Source organism: Gambusia affinis, linkage group LG13, assembly GCF_019740435.1.
Source record: "Gambusia affinis linkage group LG13, SWU_Gaff_1.0, whole genome shotgun sequence".
Classification (NCBI taxonomy): Eukaryota; Metazoa; Chordata; class Actinopteri; order Cyprinodontiformes; family Poeciliidae; genus Gambusia; species Gambusia affinis.
Window position 1 is genome coordinate 24,888,764 of NC_057880.1, and position 23,316 is coordinate 24,912,079.

The window sequence follows — 23,316 nt, forward strand, 5'->3', positions numbered from 1 at the left end:
GTCCGACACGCACGAATGCGAGGAATGTTTGTGTTCAGATCGGCTTAAATGCCAACAATAAAGAAACAATACGATTAAAAGGGTTACATCTGCAGCTGATAAGCCTGGATTTTGTTAAATTAGTTCATTATGAGAGCAGCAGAGGGCGCTGTTCACCGCTTTCTCACTCTGAGATCGATGTAGCAGCTGCAACGCTTCAGTTCTGCAGAAAATAGAAACAAATTAATCTGAAAACTCATAACAAGCAACCGAATAAACAGCAATTTATTTCTAAATAATGTTCACTTTCTTGACCTTTTTCCTTTTAACATTTATTTGATGACAAGAGTTTCTTTCTTAGTCATTTGTTTGGATTTTATGCAAACACAAATCACTGAGGTTATATTGGCATCATTTATGTTATTTTAAATGGTTCTATTTAAAAAAAAAAAAGATTGCATAATTGGATTCACACACACATATATACATATTTATTTACTTATTTATTATCCTGAAGCAAACTTCTTTTAATTTCAGGCAACATGAAGATTATGAATGTCCTCAAAGGGTTGTGCCAGTTTGTAAAGGTAAATCTATCCATTAACAAACTGTCTAAATATAAATTCCTCTGCATTTGATTTGGCCTTAATATTAAATAATACGTAGTATTTGTTCACATTTATGTAAATTGACCCTATACAAATAGAAACTGATTAGATTTGACAAATTAAATAATAGAAATTGCATCTCTGTGACCCTCCAGAAATGGCAATAGCGGACCAGATTTGGCCTGCGGACCTCCAGTTTGACACGCGTTCCAAAGTTTATATTATTTAATGACTGTATGTCGTGGTTTTATGAAAACAAAGTCAAATTTTTTTGACTTTGGCCCAAAATGTGTTTGACACCCCAAAGAAACTCAAAAACAATTAAACATATTAATAAAATATAGATAAATGTTGTTTTAAAAACATGTTTTGTTTTTTTTGGAGGCTAATATTTTTATCCCGTCTTTAGGAAAGCTACTCTGTGACCTGCAACTCGTGGGAAAAGGAAGTTATATAACATCTGATGAAGGTTTGGATCACTGGAGTAGAAACAATGGCAAGAAAGTAAGGAATTATAATATTATTTTACATGCTGTCTTCTGCAAAAGTATTTAAAATATTGACGTTTTCCCAATTTTTTAAAGGCTACAACTCTATACTAACAGGGTAACACATGACTAAGATTTAGGAATAATAATATCTGAAAGTCTGAAAACTGCAGTGTGATTGCATTTTATATGATTTAATGTTTTTAAATGCATCTTCAGCAGAAGAATTTGTTCAACATAAAATGTTCAACTTCTTATGCTGAAGATTCGGACAGTTTGTGCAAACATACAACAAAGCACCTGTTAGTGAAACATCTGCTCATGGCGTCAGCAAGGAACCAACTAGCGGTACTCAGAATCATCAGACCTTCATATCCTCTGTACCGAATTTATGTCTGAGATTGTTTTCTGTTGTGTTTGGGAGGCTAACTGCAGATTGAGAGTGCAGGTGCAAGTTCAATTCGTACATCAATCCAGTTTCTTTGATACGTGTGTGTGTGTGTGTGTGTGTGTGTGTGTATTAGGGAGAGTTTGTGTGTGGCCTTTGAACTATTTTTCTGGTTTTTAAATGGTTTTATAATTCAAAATGACCCATAGGACAATCCTTTGTACCCTGGTGGTTTTACAGCCCATAAAAACAAAGTTTTACTTTTTCTAATGACGGGGTCAATTTAGGAAAAGTTGGGAAAAGATGTTTAGAGTATTTTTTCTACAGCTAAACATGGTAATGGGTCACTTTTGACCCACAAGACAACACAAGGGTGAAAGTCTACTTTTACAAGCTGGTCTTTTAAAAGAGCCGAACCTTGAATTATAGAGTTAACTGCTGGACTATCTGTATCCTGACTCCTGTTGTGTTAGACACGAACGTAAAACTGTTTGGAAGTGCTGGATATTGATCTGGACACATTCTGGGACTCTGTCCAGGACATTTTTACATGCTGTTAGGGGTTGAGAAGAGACCCAGCCCTTAAAATGGATTGACACTCCAGTAAAAGTAGCTGAAATGTAAACATTAAAACCGTGTTCGTCCCCACAGTGTCGAGTGTAAATCTGATGGATTTCACAGACACATTTGGGTGTTTACTCTGGTGGAAACAATGCAGCTCCTCGGAGGTCACCACATTATGAGAATGAAAACTCCTTTAAGGCCTTTTCTTTTTTCCTCCTCTGTGTTGTTTCACTTTGCTGGCCTGGCCATAATTCAGCTGCGCTAGCCCGATGTGTAAAAGCTCACCCCAAACAAAGCATCAACTAAACGGCCGCCAGCTGCTGCTTCTTTTTTTGGACTGAAGGAACTGAAGGAAGGGAACCATGTTGGAAAATCCCTGCAGATCTGTTTGCATGACTGAACGGTGACAACTTATCAGAAAGGCTCCAGAGCACTCAGCGAGCCCCCTGGGGCTGCAGAGACATGCAGCTTGTGAGGAGGAACCATCGTGTGGTCTCACCTTAAAAGGCATATTCCTGCAGCCAAACACCCACAATGACTGTCCTGCAACCAGAACCTCAGTTTACTGTAAGAAATCCACTTCATAACAACTCCCCCTGCCCCTTTGGGACTCAGTAAAATATTATTATCTCATAAGTGTAACATTGATTTTATTTTGGTGAAGTTTGTCAAAATTGGTTTGTTTATACTTCAAATTCATTTTGCTTAGCCAAAAAGTTTTCTCCTGACGTTCAATGGTCTATAAGTTATGTTATGTGGCTCTTGGCAGTTGGTGGTTACCATAGCAACCAGTAACTGACTTTTTCTGTTGGCATCTGTAACTGCAGCTGCGTCATTTCTCCAGGTATTTACCCAGAATGCCCTGGGCTGTAGTCCACTTCCTGTTTTTGGGACAGTCTCCGCTCTGCTTACCGTTTACAAATATATGCTAACCGCACTAGATATGCTAACGTCAACCGGACTGAGGCGAGTTTTGTAGACGGACCAGAATTTGTTTTTTTGGGCCTCATCAGAGTTCCACTCCTCCCCAAACGAACCGGACTCTCCAGGCAAACGGACTAGAGTTGGACCAAAAGCGGACTAAACGGGACTGGTCTGCCTAAAACCCTCAGTCTTTGCCTTCAACTGAGACCGCTCCAAAATCAAGAAGTGGACCACAGACCAACAGAAAAAGAGGGAGGAGCTGACAGTTACTGGTAGCTATGGTAACCACCAATTTCAGCTGCAGTTACAGACTTTTAATGTGTATTTCTTATAGTATATACGGTTCAGGTCACAGAATCGTTGTGTGTATATGGCCTGCAGGAAAATGTCTTTTATGGTGAGACCACACTGCGTTTACCAACGACAAACAAGAAATCCTACAACTGCTAAAATCTGATGAGGCGACTCCATTTTTGTTTACATCTTGCAAAATGTAAAGAATGGAGGAAGCTGAGCTCCGTATCTCCTTCAGAGGTTTTTGTATTGCTTCCTTCTTGGTGCAGCGCCACCACAGGCGAGGAGGGGAACAGGGTTTTCAAAGGGTTGGGTTTGTGAAAGCAAAACACAACGGCTGAAAATGTAACAAATGTTGCTATTTTTATCACCAATCGAACTGCGTCTACTGGACTATCGCGTGTAAAAACATCCTTAGACTCAGTCCTCCAGATCTCAGTCCATTCACGCTTTGTCAAGTCCATTACACTAAAACATCTGATGCTGACATCTTGGTTCATGCCTTAACAAGTCAGGGCTATTTTGGCTATTTGGTGGTTGTAATATTTTGCCTCGTCAGTGTCTAACTCTTATAGCAACCGATAAAACGGTTGCCAGGAGCTTCCCAGTAAACTCAGTTTACTGTCACAGACCTTAACAGACACCAATAGGAACACTGCTCTGAATGAGCTTTCACAGAGGACTCCAGACTTCAATCTCAAATTGGCGTCGGAGAAGTTGACCCTTCAGGGATGAAGATGGTAAATGATGTCACCAGAATCTATAAGCAGACATCCCCGTCCCATCCCAAGCCCTGACATATACAAGGCATCAAAGGAATTCCCAGGAAGCTGTCAGGAGGAAATAGACCAAAGACCAAAAGTATAAATATCTCCTTTGGATGAACACAACGGACAGTTGCTGGCCTGGCCTGAGCCGGTCAAGGAGCCCAGAAAGACGTTTCTTATTTTGGTCGTTTCATGTGATCGCAGCTTTTGATTTCTGTCCTTTTCAAGCTGCCTTAGAAGGAGAGGTCAGGCGCAGAAGGCATCCTCTGCAAAACGGATTGTTTTTAGCTGAGAGGGATGAAAACTAGACAAATTAAAGACAAATTCATTAATCAGTTCATTAACTAGTTGAATTTATTTCACTTACAAGATATTTTTCCCTTGTTATAAGTGAAAAACTGCCTGCGAAACTTGTTTTTTTATAAATTTTAAGGAATTATTAACTTAAAACAAACTCCTATTTCCATTTTTTTGGTCTAGTTTTTAGTGCAAATATCTTAAAATAAGACAAAATAACTTAAAAGCAACATATAGAGGCTTGTTTTAAGTAAATAGTTCTTTAATATTAACTCTGTTCGAAGATTATTTCTTTTATAGGAAGACATTTTTCCCATGGAGAAATGGCCAATGGAATAAGAACGTTTTCAGCAATATTAAAGAAATATTAACTTAAAACAAGCTAAAAAGTTACTTTTAAGTTAATTGGTTTTATTTCAAGATATTTAAAATACTTGGTAATATTTAGTATTTTTGCAGCGATTACTGTACAAATGGGACATAAATGAAATTATAATCTCATGCATTTACATGTAAATGTTTATTAAAAGCATTGCCTCATTTTTAAAAATAAACTTGAACCTGAGGTTGAAGGCATGGCAGCCGTAGAGCATCAGTTTTAGGTCTGCTGCGGAGACTCTGTTTTATCTTGTCGAGGCGCCGTCGCTCTGTTTAGCTCTCATCCTGCCTCTGGCCTACATTCAGCTCAGACATGAAGCGAGCTCACCATGGTTACCGCCAGGTAAACAGCAGTCAACACAGAGCTGGACCTGCGCTATGCCCTCCGGTCAGACTGAAGGAACTCGCTCATATCTGCTCATTTCATTCAGACCTGAGATTAAAATCTTCCTCCTCTTTCCTGTTGTTGGCGTTTCAACCCTGAAATGCCAGATCAGCGGATTTACAGTTGGTATTTGTTTATTTAAGGATTCTTCCTGGGATCCACACAACAAACATTTCAATTAAATCGCCCTTTTACCGACATTACAAAAAGACATGATACTCCTTAAGATGGAAACAATTTAAATCAACCACTTCAACAGTTATAAATACTGATTTTATTTCCCTTTCAGATCAATAAAGTATTTTAGAATTTGAACATCTTACAAACATTGCAAAAGGATATAACTAAACCAAAGTTGGGTAGTAACTAATTACATTTACTGGAGTGACTTTTTTTGGAAAAAAAAAAACATATTTTTACTACACTGTACTTTTTATTTTTCTTGAGTAATTTTATTATGAAGTATTTCTACTCTTACTTGAGTAAATTTTCTGCATTTTCTACCCACTGAATGAAAAACAAACATGTTTTAACCAAAAATTCACCAGACACAGACACACACCTGCAGGTTTTGTTGATGTTTCTGAAGTTTTTTTATTGAGAGAAACTGATTTGGAAACATTTTCTTTTGCCTGATTTTGTTATTTTTTATTACTTATATAAATTGTTGTCATTTTGGTCCTTAAAATACCAAATTTCCACTTAACTTTATATTTTTGTCTGACGATTAAATGATTGATAATTTGATCAGTTAGTCAGTACTTAAGTAGATTTTTTTTTTTTTTACCAAATACTTTTTATTCTTCTTGAGTAACGTTTTGGATGTCTACTACAGAGCTGTTTTTGTTTGTTGAAAACGTTGGTTCGAAGCAGTGGTAATATAAAAGTGATAATAGAGGTTCATATTAAAAATATGTGTATTGTAGTTGGGTAACAACTGTGAGAAAAGGCTAAGCAGTTTCTGTAAAGTCCAGATTTTGTGAAAAGAAAACATTGACCCAGCGATAATGTTCCCAAGAAACTTCTGCTACTACAGTCCGATTATTATCCTCCAATAAAAGTTGGAACATACGCAGCATACATCAACAAAAATGATATCTTATGAGAAGCTTAAATATTTAAGAATAATATTTACCATACTCCAGATATTTCCCCCTTCAAGGAACCAACTGATTCTGTGTTTTGGGCCAAAATAACGTTTAATTTCCCTTTGGGATCAGTCAATTTGAATGGGGCTGAATTTGCTCCTGGTTCTAGTTCACATGAAAAGAGACAAAACTAAGAGAAGTAACTTTTCAGCAAGATAGGCACTTGTTTTTACTAATTAATTCCTTAATATTGATGAAAAAGTTCTAGTTCCACTGGCAGATTATTTCATTTATTTCCAAATTGTTACCTAGCAACGCCAGCCAAGCCCAATCCGTTGCCTAGCAACCCAGTTCTAGTTCCGCTGGCAGGTTATTTTACTTATGACAAAACATTTTCCCCATGTTCTGCCAATGGAACTAGAACTTTTCCATCAATATTAAGGAATTATTTACTTAAAACAAAAAGAAATCAAGTGTTTTGGGGTAATTTTATTTTTCAGCAGGTGAAGACAAAAGAGCTTCTGTCAAACTCCACATCTCTCTAGTGTCTCCGTCAAGGTTCACCAAGCAGGGAAGCATCTTATTAAAATTTCTCCTGTCGTTCCTCCAAACAAGATGAGTATGGCTGTGAGGAGCTCCTTCATCAGCAGTTTGAAGCACAGACTGAGCATTATGCCGCTCCGCTGGTGGAAAACTTTTCTGGGTCATAGCGGTGTGTTTCTTGGCTCTAGTGGCTTCTGGGCCACCGGTTGTGAATATCTTATAGGAGAACTATTATACAAAATTCACATTTTGGACGTTTCTGTTCTTCCATTTGGGGCTCAACTGAGTTTCTAAAAACAACCCAGGCGCTTAAATAAAACATCCAATCGGCTTTTGGCAACAAGCTAATTTTGTTTTTCCCATTACCTCGCAACCGAAGCTGTGCTCCGGCATGTTTGGTGAGCTGGTTTTACTGCTGTATGCTCTGTACAATGGCTGCTGGAAAAGACAAGAGTTTTGTTGTTGACTTACCGTCCAGAAACCACCTGCTGCATTATTGTTTGTTGTGCAGGAGGCCCAACTTCTGCTCTTCAAAGATGTATTGCTTACCATTACAGCCGTTTTTATGTGTGACTGTAAACGTTGAGTTGTGGGGGCGTGGCCAGGTGCTGCTTCTTTGGATTTAAAGTGACAGAGGCCTTAAACAGCTCATTCTGAAAGGAGCAGAACTGAGCAGACTGAAATCTCATTATCTAAGAATGCAACTGGCCGTCCATGTGTGGCCAAAAGCATAAAATAATCCACCTCTAAACCTGGGTTTTGCTGACTGTGGCAGCACCTTTGAAAACAGATTTTTAAATCGTTTTATTGGATTTTGATCTGTTTATAATTGAACTTCAGCTGAGTGCTGTGCAGTCCTTTAAAAATAAAACAGAACTCACGCTCGTACACATCAATGTTCCAGCGATTTTTATCTCAAGAGATTTTCAACTGAGCTGAGAAACACATTCAAGCTGCACTAACGCAGGATTTGCCAGGAAAACAAGTGGAATATTGTTCTAAACCTGTGGGTGTCACACAATGAGCCGCCTGATTCTCCAGCCCTATTCTGTGTTGTTAACATGGAGGATCAGAGGCAGTCAGAGTCAAGGTTTCTTCAGGTCAAACATCCACTTTGGCCCCCCGTGTAATGAGAAACAGGCCACCGCGACTATTCCTGTCTTCCATCTTTGGTATTTTCTCGCCTCCCCTCTGGCTCCCTGTGAGAGACGAGACAGGAGCGACGCAGCTTAAATGCAGATGACTCGCTATCTCAGTTCTGCAAGAAAAAAGAACAAGCACATCAATCTTACTAATACAAACCTGTCTCACTGCAAAAACACAAAATCTTACCGAGTATTTTTAGTCTCATTTCTAGTGCAAATATTTTAGTTTTGTCTTATAGTGTACAAACTTATGAGTAACTTTCAGCAAACTATAAATTCTTGTTTTAAGTCAACATTGACTCAATATTGATAAAAAAAAGTGTTAGTTCCACTGGCAGATTACTTCACTTATTTGACAATCGTTACCTAGCAACGCCACCCAAGCCCAGCCTTTACCTAGCAACCCAGTTCTAGTTCCACTGGCAGTTTATTTCATTTAGGTCAAGGTTTTTTCTGTTGTTCTAAGTTAAATAATCAATGGAACTAGAACTTTTTAATCAACATTAAGGAATTATTGACTTAAAACAAGACTCTGTATGTTGCTAAAACGTTACTTGTAAGCTAATTTCGTCTTATTTGAAGTGAAGTAAAATGTTTGCACTAGAAACAAGACCAGAAATACTTGGTAAGATTTTGTTTTTGCAGTGCTGCAAAAGGCAGAATGCCAATTGACTGCTCAAACTCTTAACATATGAAAATTATTTGCTTTGGTTTCAGCAGAGCTTTGGTATTTCCTGGTATTTTGGCCTACAAAACCTTTTAATATGTTACGAAACATGCAACGTTGCTGCGGTCCTGCACTTCTTTTTTTAACCAACTAAAATGGGCTTTTGGTTCCACACCTGTCAAAATGGAACGCTGTCATCAAGTCAGTGATGGACCTTTGCAGGTATAAGCATAGTAATTACCCCGCCGGAGAGGGTTCTCATTACCCTCGTTCACAGGCTGTATCCTTCAACTCTTTGGAGTCTTAGCTGGGATTTTCCACTGGTCTGGGATGTCTGCTGTGACACTGTTTCTTGTTTTTTTGTTGTTGCGTGGAGAAACAGTCGTGTCTGATTGAACATCTGGTTTTTGAAGCGCCTTTGAATGCCTCGTCTAGCCCAGTTTGTTTATGAACTTTCTGAGGCCTTCAGAGAGGTTTGCCACACTGTCAGGAGAGAGATTGAAACCAGATAATTATTTGCATGTGAAATTAGCATTTTTATGAAAGCAAATTTGTGTTGTTTTCTCCATAAAGGATGAGACAGTGTCTGTGTTTAAGGGAAGCAAACAACAGGCATAGTAGTTTTGGTTTCATTCATCCTTTAAGCAAAATTTATATTAAATCTTAAACAGTGATGGAAGTTGATTGAAATTTTGAGTCGAGTTAATGGCAGATTTTCTAATTAATTGATTGATTCATCCCATTTTGTTCAAAAACCATACATCTACAAACATTTTGTTGCTAAATTGTTAAATAAACAGACATTTGAGCTCAAGTACAGAGACATTTATTGTTTTTAATCTGTTATTTAGGTTGTTCAACTGTCAGATGCTAACTCCTTTTAGCACAACTTAAACACAGCAATCATCTTTTCAGCGTCCAACTTGATCGTTTCTGAAGCAGAAATTAACTCCCAGTGGACCAAGAGAACCTTTTCTGATTCTGCTTGTGGGTCAGATTTACGGGCCTACCAGAAACACTCAACAAAGGTTCCGGCTCAGTATGTTTTTTTTCAATATATAAACAAACGACTAAAATAATTGCAATTCATATCTGTTAAAAAAACGTATGCATTAAAGTTTATGCAATTAATTAATCAAAATTAACCCGTTGAGGCCCCAGCTCTAATCTTAAACCTTTGCAATCAGGTTTTGGTACCAAAGCTTTTTGGGTTTTGGGGGTTGTGAAAATGAACAAGGTTGCTGGTTCATACAAAAATAAAATAAAATAACTAGAATAAAGTCAAAGTTATGAGAATAAAGTTGAATTAAACAAGATTGAAATAATATTACAAAGAAAACACGTATGACTGTTTTTCTTTGTAATAATCTGTTATTTTATAATGTAACATAACAATATATTATAATATTACAAGAATAAAGGCGAAACAATACGAGAACAGTCGTAGTATTAGGAAAATGAGGTCGAAATAATGAGAAAATGAAGTTAAAATAAAACAAAAACAGTCGTATTATGAGAGTAAAGTCAAATAATATCAGAATAAAGTCATATTTTGACAATGAAGCCATTAGACTTTATTTGGAGAATCAAGTCATAATATTATGAAAATAAAGTGGTAATATTATGACTTTATTCTTGAATACTACAACCTTATTTTCATATTATTTTGACTTTATTCCCGTAATTTTATTTTAGCATGTACTCTAGTAACCCATCGTATTGCAGCAACATACCGCTGAGCTAATGCTTATTTTTTAACCTGCATAAATACAAGCGGAGCTCCGTGGTTCAAACGCGGAGGTTAAACCGCGGTGTGTGTTATGAGTGTTTTATAGCCTCTGTTCTTTACGGCTGATGGATCACGTGTCCCTTCCTCCTCACATGAAACAGCTGATTTATGTCCGGTTCTGGACACTTGTGGCTGGAATCCAAGGAATGTCAGACGCTCCCCTCCACTGTGCGCCTGTCCCACGCTAACACGCGGAGCAGGCGCCTCGCCGGGCCCATGAAGGCCCACGGAGGCTCCCACAGCAGGGCAAGGAGGCAGAATGTCAGGAATGTGAGAGGCAGCACAATAAATACGCTCTGTGGCTCCATCCCGCAGCTTGAGGCTTATTGGTTTCCTGCTGGGATTGTTTGTAAGTTTTGCAGCCTTTCTGCGTCCCTCTATGGTTCTAATGGACCAAAAAGAAAGTTTATGTTTTTTTTTTTATTAAAGCTGCAGCATGTAGCTTTTATAAAAAATTATTTTTTAACATATTTGTTAAAACTGTCACCATGTTGTGACAGTTTAAGACAGATAATCTGTGAAAAGATAAATCTCCTTTCTGAGCCATCTAAAGAAATGCACCAAAAACAACCAATAAGAGCCAGGAGGCGGGGCTTAATGCTGTCAATCAAACTGATGTACTAAATATATTTTAAAAAGAGTAAATTTACACAAAAACCCTGAAATTTTGATAAATCACTTTAGTTTTATAGAAAGATTTTGAAATTTCTGAGTTACAAAATTTAAAAATGTTTGACTCTTCAAATTTTTATATTTTTTCTAGAAAATTTCTGATAATCTCAAGGTTTGCCTTTTCTTCTTGCATATTTTTGACCTTTCAATGTCAGAAATGTTTCTGAGATCTCAATATTTCTCCATCTAACTCGCTGTCATACATTCACTGCAAAATAAAGACACGTAATAGGAAAAATTAATTTATTTGTGTTACAATGTCAAAAACACAAATATGCATAGTGTTATGTGAAATAGTAAATTGGAACCATGTGAAGAACAACAAAAAGTGCATTATTATATAAACTGAAAATGTTCTCCGTTAATCTGGAGATCAAGAGGACATGAAAACGTTCAGCTGAAAATCAAAGGCACGACGGAGGTGAAACACAAAGCACATGCATCCTGAACATGCTGCCGGGATGGAAACAAAACGAACATAAAGACTCCATAGAAGCTAGAATACTTAGAAGTTTTGACAATAAAAACATAAGCAGCTTTGTTTACTGTAGCTGATTTTCATCTCAATGATATATCCAGACACCATTTTGATTACTCAGAAGTCTTAATTTTGAGATTCCCTTCTTCTCCGTCGCGGCGCAGCTTAAGGCCGGCTCTTCGCTGCGGGTTTATCCATGATGTTGAGCACGTCGTCCAGGATGGACGGGCCCAGGTCCAACTCCAGGGAGAGCAGCGACCCCGTGATCTGGCTGAGGGAATCCTGCGAGCCGCTTTTCTCCTTGGAAAGCTCAAACTCAAAATCGCTAATGCGTCCCTCCTCCACGCCGCTGTCCCTGTCCACCCTGTCCTTGCTGCACTTGGACAGCTCCTGCTTGAAGCCCACAGTAATGTCATTGTTAAAGTATCCGTTTCCATTGAAGACGTCGTTGTTCTGGAAGTCCATCTTGTTGTCGAAGCTGTCGTAGCTGTCGCTGCTAGTGTTGCTGTTTAAACTACCATTAACTTTGCGCAAGCTATCGTCGCTGATAAAATACGGCGACGGCTTCTCAAAACTGCCCTCGCTCTTGTTTAACTTGTTAGCCTTAGCAACCGCCTTCAAGGTTGACTTGTTTGCACCTTCCAGCAGGTCCAAGAGGACGTCAGGTTTCGACTGGAGATTGGCAAACGGCGACGAAGGCTCGCTGTCGAAGACGTCCATGGACCTCAGCAGGGCGTCCATCTGGAGCATCTCTAGCTCATCGGGGTTTTTGGCTTTCAGAGGCGGCGACAGACTCATAAAGTCCTCCAGCGGATCTGCTGGCACTGGGAAGACGGTGGAGGAGATCAGCGGGAGGGTGAGCGCTTGGCTGCCCCCGACGGTTGGGAGAGAGATTGCATTCTTGAGGACCGGTGAGGGAGTTTCGGCGAGGGAGGCGTCGCTTGTGCTGTGCGCTCGCAGATACTCACTTTGGTTGCCATAGTGAGCGTGGACGTCCTTTTTCCCAGGCAGAAGCTCATACTTCCCCTGGAGGAAGGACATGTCTCCAAAGGCGTCTCGTTCTCCGCCTTTGCCGATGTGGATGGTGTGGCGGAAGTCGCCAAGCGGAGGGCTGATCATGTCAGGAGACAAAATGTCTCTCAGCCGACATTTTTTACCCTTCTTGCTGCTGATGGGTTTCAGGTAAATGGGAGCTTTGGCTGGCATGGCTGTTTGTTGGGGATTGCGTCGGATGTTTAGGATGAAAATGCTCTGTAGGTTTGAACGTTACGGTTCCCCTGCGGAGGGGCTTCAGTTACATTCTCAGAAACACTCGCCGCATGCAGGAGTCCAGGAATAATGGTGGCATCGATCTGGAAACGGCTCTCCTGTCGGCGGTGGTTTTCAGATAGGGGACACTTTCTGAAATCAGAAAAAGCAGAGACAAAAACGTGAGTTTTTAAAAGTTTACAGGGAAATCTGGGTTAAACTTTCACGACATTGTCATAAAACATGATGTAACACCATGACAGTCTTCATAAAAATAATTATTTTAATGGAACTTTGGATTAAAAGTCCCATTATTCACCAAATAATGACTAATATTGACTTTATTAGCGTCATAATATGTCAACTTTATTGTCAGATTATTCTGACTTTGTTCTCATAATATGAATATTTTTGTAATATTTCAACTTTATTCTCATACAATTTAATTCCTGTAATAAAGTTGTGAATCTGATCAAATATTATAACATTTTATTGTTGTAATATTATGACTTTATTCTCATTAATACAACTTTATTCTTATGATATGATTTTATTTTCAAAATATAACTTTACTGTCAATATTTCCCTTTTATTTTCATACAGTTTTACTGTAATATTATAACCGTTTTCTTAAAATTGTGACTTCCTTATTATTTTTGTTTTTATTCTCATACAACTTTATTCTTGTAATTTTTTTTACTTTATTCTCATAGTTAATTTTTATTTTTATTTTTGTAATACTCTGTTGCTCTTTTCATTCCCCTTTTAAACAATTACATATAAAATGCATTGATCAGATTGGGGATGTTAAAGTATCAGGAAGATGCTGCTGCAGTTTTAGCTACTGTTTTGCCTCAGTATGATGGATTTATTAGTAAGAATCATTACCACACGTCCCAAAAATAAACTTTCAGCATCCTTAAAGAGTGAGGAAAAACTAATCTTGTCTTGCATTTGAGAGCAAAGGAGGATCAGGCCTAAATCTGCAGACTTTGCTGCTGCATTCACACGTCTTCTGGTCTGCGCCAGCTCTGGATGTGCTAATGTGGAACAGCTGGGCTGCAGATTGGGAGCGAGCGGCGGCAGAGAGGGGGATCAGAGCAGGGCAGCCAGTTTCTGGAGCGAGCTACTGCTCCAGCATGATAGAAAGAGCTGCACCAGAGGAGGGCAAAGAGGGGAGGACTGGGGTTTACGGGGCTGTACGGGGATTGTGTGAGAGATAAGACTGAAGAATTACAGAGCAAAGGCATCTTAGGAGGGAACAGGATGCAGAATGTGAACTGGTTTTTCTTTGAGGAGCAAATCTGTTGTAACCATGAGATCAAAAGTAGGTAGAAAACAAGAAAATGTACTCAAGTGAGAGTAACACTACTTCAGCATATTTTTATTCAAGTAAAAGTCAAAGGTATAATGGCGGCATCGATCTGGAAACGGTCTTGGGCAGCTACCGGTGTAGCTGCCCAAGCAAGAGTAAAAGAGTCTACTCAAGTACTTAGTGACTGATCAAATTAATCATTTAATATTTAAAAAATACACTATTTATATGAATTATTATCATTCTGGTCCTTAAAATACCAAAATGTTCACTTAACTTTATATTTTTTCCATCTCCACTGCAAAGACATAAAATTTTACCAAATATTTTTTATCTAGTTTCTAATGCAAATATCTTATCATACTTGAAATAAGACAAAAAAAAACTTGAATGTAACTTCTCAGAAAGAACCAGGAGCTTGTTTTAAGTAAATAATTTCTTATTATTGGTGGAAAAGTATTAGGTTCATTGGCAGATAAACTAACCTATAACATGGGAAAAATGCATTTTTATAAGTGAAATAAACTGCCAGTGGAACTAGAACTGGGTTGCTAGGTAACGCCTGGGCTTGGCTGGCGTTGCTAGGTAACGATTCTGAAGTAAGTTAAATAATCTGCCAGTCAAACTAGTACTTTTTCAACAATTTTAAGGAATAATTTACTTAAAACAAGCCTCCATATATTACTAAAAAGTTTCTTTTAGCTTAATACAGTTGAAATAAGAGAAAACCAAGATATTTTCACTAGAAACTAGGCTAAATATACTTTGTAAGATTTGTGTTTTTGCAGTGCAGATGGACCAAAATATAAAGTTGAGTGAAAATGTTGGTACTTTAAAGATCAACATGACAATAATTAATTTAAGTTACAAAAAATAACAAAACCAGGCAAAGGTAATTGTTTGTAAATCAGTTTCTTTCAATGTAAAATGTATGAAACTTGAACAAAAACTGCAGGTGTGTCTCTGTGTCTGGTGAATTTCTGGTTAAAACATGTTTGTTTTTCACTCAGTGGGTAGAAAATCCAGAAATTTTACTCAAGTAAGAGTAGAAATACTTCATAATAAAATTACTGAAGTAAAAGTAAAAAGTAAAGCATAGTAAAAAATACTCCTACTTAAGTAAATGTATCTATTTACTACCCAGCTGCATAGGATCACCAGCTGGTTACAGAAATAGAGAATTTGGTAAAATTGATTGATTTTCCATTTTAAGTTTAGAAACTAATGGAATAGAAGAACAGTCAGTAAAACAGCTTGTGGCTGAAGGGAGGTGACAGCCTGTGAGTAAGAGGAGCACTTTCCCATTTATAGGCATATTTAATTAGCAGAGAGTGCCTGGCCAGACTGGTCCACACCTTACATTTCACTCAGGAAAACATCCACATTCCTGCAGCAGCCGACCGAACCGCCACTCCGTTCTTATCTGAGTCACTTAACAAGTTTGTGTTTGTTCAGGAGGCCCACTAAGGGACACACACACACACACACACGGGCGTTTGAATCCAAACGGCCTCCGCTCTCGTCACAACTCCTCCGTTATTTGAAAATGAGGTTTACGAGGCGAAATCTCAGTTTATCACTCGATGAGCTCATTGGTGTTAAATATATCTCTGACAGCCAGCAGGTTGTGTGCGAGTGTGTTGGATGGGAACTTAACTTAAGGGTTGGTGAGAGCGTTTGTGAGAGGTGGCGGTGAAAGGTGTGACACATGTGAGGCAGAAAGTGGGATGAGGTAGAAGTTAGTAGAAGGAAATACAGCAAAAACTGTACTTTGTTTTTAAGTTCAACATTTTATTTAGAAACAACATGAAGATGTGAATCATCTATTCATATCTTGTAAAACAATATTTTACAATTCTCTTTCCAGTGGACTGTATGAATCCTGACGTGTACTGAGAAGTGATCTGCGCCATCTTGGTAGGCAAGTGCATGCGGTTTGAGACCTACAAAAAAATATATCTTGACCAATGTGTGAGAGAAAGATACATGAACAAAATGGCTGCTGTCGGGATCGACCCGTATGAGACGGAGAAGGAAAATATGTCAGACGATGGCAGACAATCTGTCTCCGATCTCCTACTATGAAATAGTTAACTACTTAGTGAACAGGAAGTGTACGTACAAAATGGACAACTGTAATGTTTGTAAAGGACGTACAAACTCTTTGTGTGAATAACAAGACTGGGAGAGTAAGTAAATGTAGTAACAAACACATGGGCTACATGTACGTCTTAGCTAGCAGGTAAAAGCTACAACAGTCTGGCTAATTTTGCTAGTTTGGCATTAAGCATTACAGTAAATCGGTCATATTTATCTCAGTATTACACAGAGGTGGGTTAGACTATTCAAAACTTGTAATTGAGTAATTGTTGTAACATATTTGTTTATGTTATAGAAACGAAGCGAGAGCTAGCTCTAAGCTTGTAGCTTGTTCATTGTTGTCATAGCAACTGCCTGCCAAGATGGCTGCCAGTTACAAAGTTCATAGACATGTAACGTCTAATGAGAGCTATGAATACCCTGTCATGTGCTTAGTCAATATCCATTACATTTTATTCTTTTTGTTTTATTTTGTTTTTGCTTAGAACAGTTGAAAGAAAAACAATGAAACAACACTTCAATACAATAAAACAGATAATCTTAACAGAAGAGAGAAGGTAACAGTTTCAGATAACATTCCTCAGATCTGTCCTGTGTCACTCTCAATGCAAATGTCAGTTCTTCCATTCAAAGAACGTTCATGTAGTGCAGGTATTTCATCATTCATTTCCGAGTAATTGCTTTTTTACCGGCAGTTAGCATTGTATTAAAGATTTATATCTTATAAAGCCCATTTACACAGCTTGGTCATTTGCCCTGAAACATAGCTTAAAAGTTTGAGTCAGTATTTATAATTTTGCAACTAGTCTTGTAGTTCAAAGAAAGCGTAATCCAATATGGATGCTCTAAGATTTCCACTTGCCGTCTATGAGAAGGCAGCTGATACAGTGAAAGCCTGAAGGACTGACCTTCGCGTCAGGCTTCACGCTGGAGGGTCAGCTGGGCTTAAACGGCAAGAATGAATGGAATTCAAGGGGACAGCAGAAAAACATGAGAGATATTATAATTAGGTGTCAGTCTTCAATGCCTTAGCTTTAATGAAACCTTAATCTGTTTCATTAAAGCTGGTCTCAAAGTTTCCTATCTCACCACGTGAATTAGGTTGGTTTAAGTGTAAAGCAGTGTTTTAGGTATTTCCTTGCTTCAGTCCAGCTGATTTCAGTTGATGACTGGTTAACAGGCGTTCGTTGAACTGCAGTCAGTTTGTTGAACTGCAGTCAGTTGAATCAGGCACATTAAAGCAGGGAAACCTCTAAAACCTGTAGGACAGTGAGCCTGGAGGACCAGGGTTGGGAAACACTGGTGTAAAGTCATGAAGCGGATTTTATAAGACATTCATTTTGTTATATCTTTATGGTTTGATTATTACTTTATTCTTATATTTAAGAATCATTTGACCATTTGAGGATAAACGAGTCCCCCCACTATTTAGTCAAATTATTGTTTATTGAATTAAACAGAAAATAGGTCATGCTGCAGACAGTTGGAGCCGCTCTAAGCCTTCTTGGTGAACAGATTTTCAGCAGCACACACAGTGCATAGCATATCATGGGAATACATTATGTTGTCATTGTGTCTTTTCTGCAAGATTTAATGAGCATGGCCATCGCCGTCGTAGAAATTTTAATTTCTCCCATTGAAATTTGGGACAAACTCAATGGTTAAATTTCAACCAAACCTTTTTGCTGTTTTAGCATTGCAATCTGCCAGTTTTTATAGTGAACTAACATTAACATTCGCACTGGAGGATGCGATTTCTAGTGAGCTATATAGTGTCATACTAGCGCGTAGCGCATGACGCATGTCACAGCCAAACGTTAGCGATTGGCTAAAACTTCAAACAGCAATACAGTTGAAAAGGGGCTGATTTTTTTTTTACCAAGCTAGTATTCAGTTAGCATTTTTATAAATCACATAGCAATCTTGCCAATACAATATGTTCAAAAATAGTTTGTCAGCCTGGCATAACTGGGGATGAAAATGCATATTCATAACTATCAGATTGATAAAAATGTGACGCTGGAGACTTCTATGCTGAATAACCAACAAAGTTAATTGAGGTTGCTGACTGAGTGATTCCATGAGTCACTGTAAATAGTTGAACAGGTGTATTCTAGCAAAACAAGCCCTAGATTCACACCATGCTTTTGGAACGACTCCAAAACTTAAACCAACTCGGCACGTGCTGCGAAGTACAATCTAAGTGGTGTCGCCACCACAGATTGCAGCCCTGGGTTTCATTTACACCTCCTGGGAAGATGGAAAGCTGATGGCAGCTTCCTCTTAGAAATGCTTCCCCAAGCAGTCATGCAGTCATAACGGGAGTGGTGCAGGAAGAAAACACTGTGTCATTGGGTCAGCAAAGTATCTGTCTGGACATGCAGGGATCTGGAGCCACTCCAGCCTCTTTAAAACTGGAAGGCGAGGCAATGCATGCGAGGTGATGAAGCTTTGAGTGTGGAGGCTGATAAATATAGAGCTGGTATCGGGTAATTAAGCTTATGGCTCGTGATCTGCCCGGGTATTTCTGGACACCTTAAAGGCGCTTGTGATATCAGCGGCTCGGTATTATTCTGAGATGCAGCGTAATCTTACTGTAGTCTTAATAAACACTCCAATTTGCTGATGCTTTACAGTCTGCAAGCAGCTGCTACCTTCTTTTTAAAAATAGATACAGATCACTTCCCAAAATATCCATCGAAGGATGACCAGAGTGACCTTTCACACAAAAAAGAAATCACCATACTTTAATCTACATGTTGCCTTTTTTTGGGACCATTTGGAAGTAAAAAGAGTCCAGCGCCTCCCATTCTCTCTATAAAACAACTTTGATGCTACCAAGTCCTCCTCTTGATGTCAAACTATGACCTTGACTTGGGTCACGCCTTTGCATATCAGAAAGACCCTCTCTTTGGGGTTGTTATAAAAAGCACATGCCACAGAGGGTAATGGCAGCCTTACAAAATACAAAATGCAATGAGCTGTTTCCTCAATTATAGGCAAAGGCCTTGCTTTCAAAGAGTCCAGTGGCTTGAATGAATAGCAGGGTGGAGTATTTGTTCTGTGTTTCTTTCTCACTCCCCTCGTGCCACCCACATGCATGGCCAGCACAGGCCAGAGTTTTGCTTGGCAGATGCAAGCAGGGGAACTGAATCAAAGCGTTTGAAACATGAAGAGAATGTCAACATGTGCCGGCAAAAATCAACACTCTTCTTCTTGTGTATCGCTAAAGGCCTCTTCAAAATCCGCGACTTGGTAGAAATAAAAAAGCAAGAGCAGCCCTGCAGAACAAACAAGCTGTCTTTACAAGCATGAAGCCAGAATATGAATGTCTCCTGGAAAACAGGGATACTAGAAAAATTGCTGTTCCTTGTGAAACAGCCATGAGAATGCTAATCTGCTGAAAGAAGCTGCTGAACTGAGCTGAAAACAGCTGAAGGGAGACAAACTGAGGACAGCTGACTAGACGGACAGAGCTGAAAATATTTTATATGGAGCCCAATGGAGGAAGAGGTGACATGCCTGCACTCCGGAAGTGCTTGAAAGTAGACCATAAAACCTACAGCACTGATTCTTATATTTACTCAAAGCAGAAAGCTGTGGCTACATTTTGATGCATAAATTATTTCTGTAGAGAGAATTATGTACGAACAGCAGCATTCTGTTAGTGAAAAATAATTAAAAGCTGAAAAGCGTAAGTTGCGCTCTGCCAGTTGAAGAATTCCGCCATTGGATTTCAATGTCAAACTGAAAACTGCGAAAAATTTGCATAAAACTTAAATTGTGAGTTTAAAAAAACCGTAAGAGATATCAAAAAGCTGAATAACATAAAGATAGCTTTACATCTTGTGACTCGTTTAAAAGTTGAATGGAGTTTTTAGATTGAAGTTTTCAGAAGTAGGAGAGTGTTAAAGATCAGAAAATTTTAGCTGAATTTTGTGGAATTCTGAATGTTTTATATGGAGCCCAATGGAGCAATGTGTGACATGCCTGAACTCCAGAAGTGCTTGAAAGAAAACCGTAAAATCTACAGCAATGATGCTCATATTTTGTCAAAGCAGATAGCAATGGTTACATTTTGATGTATAAATTATTTCTGTAGAGTCAGATATGTACGAACAGCAGCATTTTGTTTGTGAAACATTAAAAAGCATCAGTGCCCACTGTCAGTCTAAGAATTCTGCCCTTGGGTTACACTGTAAAAAAAAAATAAAAAAACTGCATAAAATATAAACCATGAGTTTAGAAAAACTCAAATCAAAAAGCTGAATAATATAAAAATAGCGTCTTGTGATTGGTTTAAAAGTTGAGTTAAGTTTCTAGACTGAAGTAGGCAGAATTAACAGGCTGATGAAGATAAAGTTTTTGCTGAATTTCAGTGGAGCCAAAATCTGCATAAAAATTTTAATATTATAAAAAGTATGAAAGCTGAAAATACGAAAAGATACAGCAGCATTCTCCTGAAGAAGCTGAATGTTTTGATACATGATTTATTGAATGTGCAGAACTAGTATGAAAGATGTAGTAAAAAAGAAAAACACAATCTGAAGAATCTGATGCGGTTTTACTTTAAGATTACATAAACGAAAGCAAAGCAGAGATTTTTATACATGCTTGGTCATAGTTTTATGGTTCAAACATTTTCTCAGAGGAACCCTCACAGACATGCATGTCAGCAGCAAATCTCCAGCAGCATCTCTCCGATCATGTTAGCATCGCAGCGTGGGGTCAAACATCTCTCCCTTACCTCGGCTGGATCTGAATCCCGGTCCGGTATCCCTCTGATTCTCAGGACGAAGTGTGTATCTGTGTGTGTGTGTGTGCCGCAGTGCTGCTCCTGCGGCGCGCTGACACTGTCCTGCCTTCTGTGTCCACCTCCGGGCGCTGCACTCCGGATGACTGGGACGTCTGCTGGACAGCTGTTTGGGAATTGCTCTCCCACTCCTTTTTCCTTCTGCAGTCTCCTCCTCCACCTCGCTTCACTCCCCCCACTGGCTCCCTCCTCCTCTCCCTTCTTGTCTGTTTCTCTTCCTTCTCGGTCGTCTCTCTCCTGCAGCACCTGTGCACGTCTGTCCACTCTCTTGCAGAGCTTGTTTTTTTAATTATTATTATTTTAGCCGTTCATCAGCTTTGCTTCTGCAAAATAAATATGTGTTATTGGTTGTTCTCTGACTCTGTCCTTGTTTAACTTCTCACATCTGATAAGATCCAATCTGGGACTCACCCTGTCTGTCTTTGGCGCCTGTCCTGATTTTTCTCATCTCTGTAAACACACATACTCATTATTTTCCCAAACTCTAATTTTGCAAACTCACTTCATGATGAGATCTGATTTTTTTTTCTCTCCTAAAAGCTGCAGCACAGCGAGGCGTCATCGACTGAACAGACTAATTGTTGCAGAATACTGCAGCACTGCAGCACGTGTAGGAAGAGCAGATGGCCAGCTACTGCTTGCTCTCACTCTGCCTCCCTGCAACGATTTCTAAATGAGACACAAGGTGGTGAGTGGGAAAGAAAGGCTTCAAAAATAACACAACTAACAACAAGAACACCAAGCAGAGGCAAATCCACTTTTTTTTCATCCTGAAAATTCCCATCACCGTGGCAACCACTCTGCATCAGGGGTGATGGGAAACAATTTTTTTCCTGCTCGAAGGGCAAAAGGAGAGGTGTGAGACTCGGCTTGTTCAGTCTTCTTTACATGCTGGGGGAAGGGTGCCACAAAATCAATCACTCCACATCGTCACCTTACTAAAATAAATTCTTCTTTGACAAAGGTGATTTTGGCAAAAGAAAGTGACAGGCCGTTATTTTAGGAAGGTGACTGTATTTTTCCTGCTGTCAGTCTAAGTTCTGACTGAAGGTGGATTCACACCAACCCTGCCTGGTCCACTTTAATCGAACTCCAGTCTGTTTGCCTAGAAAGTCCAGTTCTTTTGAGGAGGTGTGAATAAGTAATCAAACTCTGATATGGACCAAAAACAGGAAACTTTGGTCTGCCTACAAACCTCGGTCTTGATTCGGTTGAAGTGAACCCTGGTGCATTTTGAATGCATATGCAAAGGGCAAGCGGACCTGAAACTGCTCCAAACAGAGGAAGTGGACAGCAGCACAAAGCATGTTGGGTAAATACAACCAAAACAAATGCTAGCTAGCGCTAGCTGGAGAAATCAAAGACAAAGGAGAAATCCTACAATGGCTAAAATCTGACACCACTCCATTTTTGTTTACATTAAAGAAGAAGTTATGCTCGGTGTCTTCTTTAGAGGGTTTTGTGTCGTTTCCTTCAGTGGTTCTTGGTGTAGCACCCCCCTCAGGCGAAGAGGGGAACAGGTTTTTCAATAGTTTGGTTTGTTTGACACAGTGAAATTGTATTTGAACCGAGTCTGTTAAGTTATAGACAGCATACTGCGCGTGTTTTGGACGTAAGGTAATGGGAGGCCAAGCTAGAACTGTAGTTTTTCATTCTGTTGTGAGAAGAGGATGTTGTTAACTATGTTTATGGCGACCATTAAAGTGTGGATGCTAACATCAGTAGTGATTATTGAGTCAACAGAGTCCAGTAGACTATTCGGTGTGAAAACAGCCTAAAACGTTTCATTCATTGTTCAGAATGATGATATGGAGAAGTTGGCAGGGGGACTTCTTTACTTCATTCATTTCCCGCCTTACTTGAATGGCCTGTTTTCTTGTTTTTCATTTTGGAGATTTTTTTTCCCCTTCACTGAATAAATATACTTAAATAAAAGAATAATATTTTTAATGAAATGATTTATTAAAACATAATTTTTCACATCTTTTAACAGGTAAACCAACATGGGTGGAGGTCATGTTATTTCTGACACGATCAGATCAGAGTAAGTCTTGTGCTGAACTGCATCCTGGCCTGTGTCTGTTTGTCGCGAATGCATACTCTGTTTAACGTACACCAGCGTTATTTACCACCAGTTAAAGAGCAGTTGTGAATGGGCTGCTTTGGTGTTGTCAGATTGCCCCGGGGTGATGTCATCGCGGGACCCATGTCGCCGCCACATGATCATTAGGGAGGACGCGGAGCACTGTCCTTTCATTTACTGTAGGAAGCGCACTAAACCGTGGAAACTCCAGGATGGCGGAGGCTCTAATAAGCAATGTCGCCTGGAAGATTAATCACTGGGAGATTTTGTTCCTTGGTAAGACAGCGACACACTCATCCTTAC

The 23,316-nt window shown here is 39.1% G+C and overlaps 1 protein-coding gene and 1 long non-coding RNA gene across 2 annotated transcripts in view; one reads left to right on the forward strand and one right to left on the reverse strand.

Moving 5' to 3' along the window:
- Positions 1 to 11,205: 11,205 nt before the first annotated feature.
- On the reverse strand, positions 11,206 to 21,140 carry cdc42ep3 (CDC42 effector protein (Rho GTPase binding) 3). Its single transcript, XM_044135949.1, has 2 exons — positions 20,865 to 21,140; positions 11,206 to 12,855 (listed from the first exon to the last, which is right to left on the reverse strand). The coding sequence occupies exon 2, from the start codon at positions 12,658 to 12,660 to the stop codon at positions 11,620 to 11,622; it is 1,041 nt and encodes a 346-aa protein (XP_043991884.1). The 5' UTR covers positions 12,661 to 12,855; positions 20,865 to 21,140; the 3' UTR covers positions 11,206 to 11,619.
- Positions 12,831 to 23,316, forward strand: part of LOC122842248 — a 30,305-nt gene continuing 19,819 nt past the window's right edge. Inside the window, exons 1-4 of the long non-coding RNA XR_006372529.1 lie at positions 12,831 to 12,884; positions 21,471 to 21,618; positions 22,924 to 22,974; positions 23,106 to 23,289. This is a non-coding gene — a long non-coding RNA (uncharacterized LOC122842248). The remainder of the gene's footprint in view (positions 12,885 to 21,470; positions 21,619 to 22,923; positions 22,975 to 23,105; positions 23,290 to 23,316) is intronic.

Bases quoted from the DNA above. Each gene is read 5' to 3' on its own strand.
- cdc42ep3 (XM_044135949.1), bottom strand. From the start codon at position 12,660: ATGCCAGCCAAAGCTCCCATTTACCTGAAACCCATCAGCAGCAAGAAG.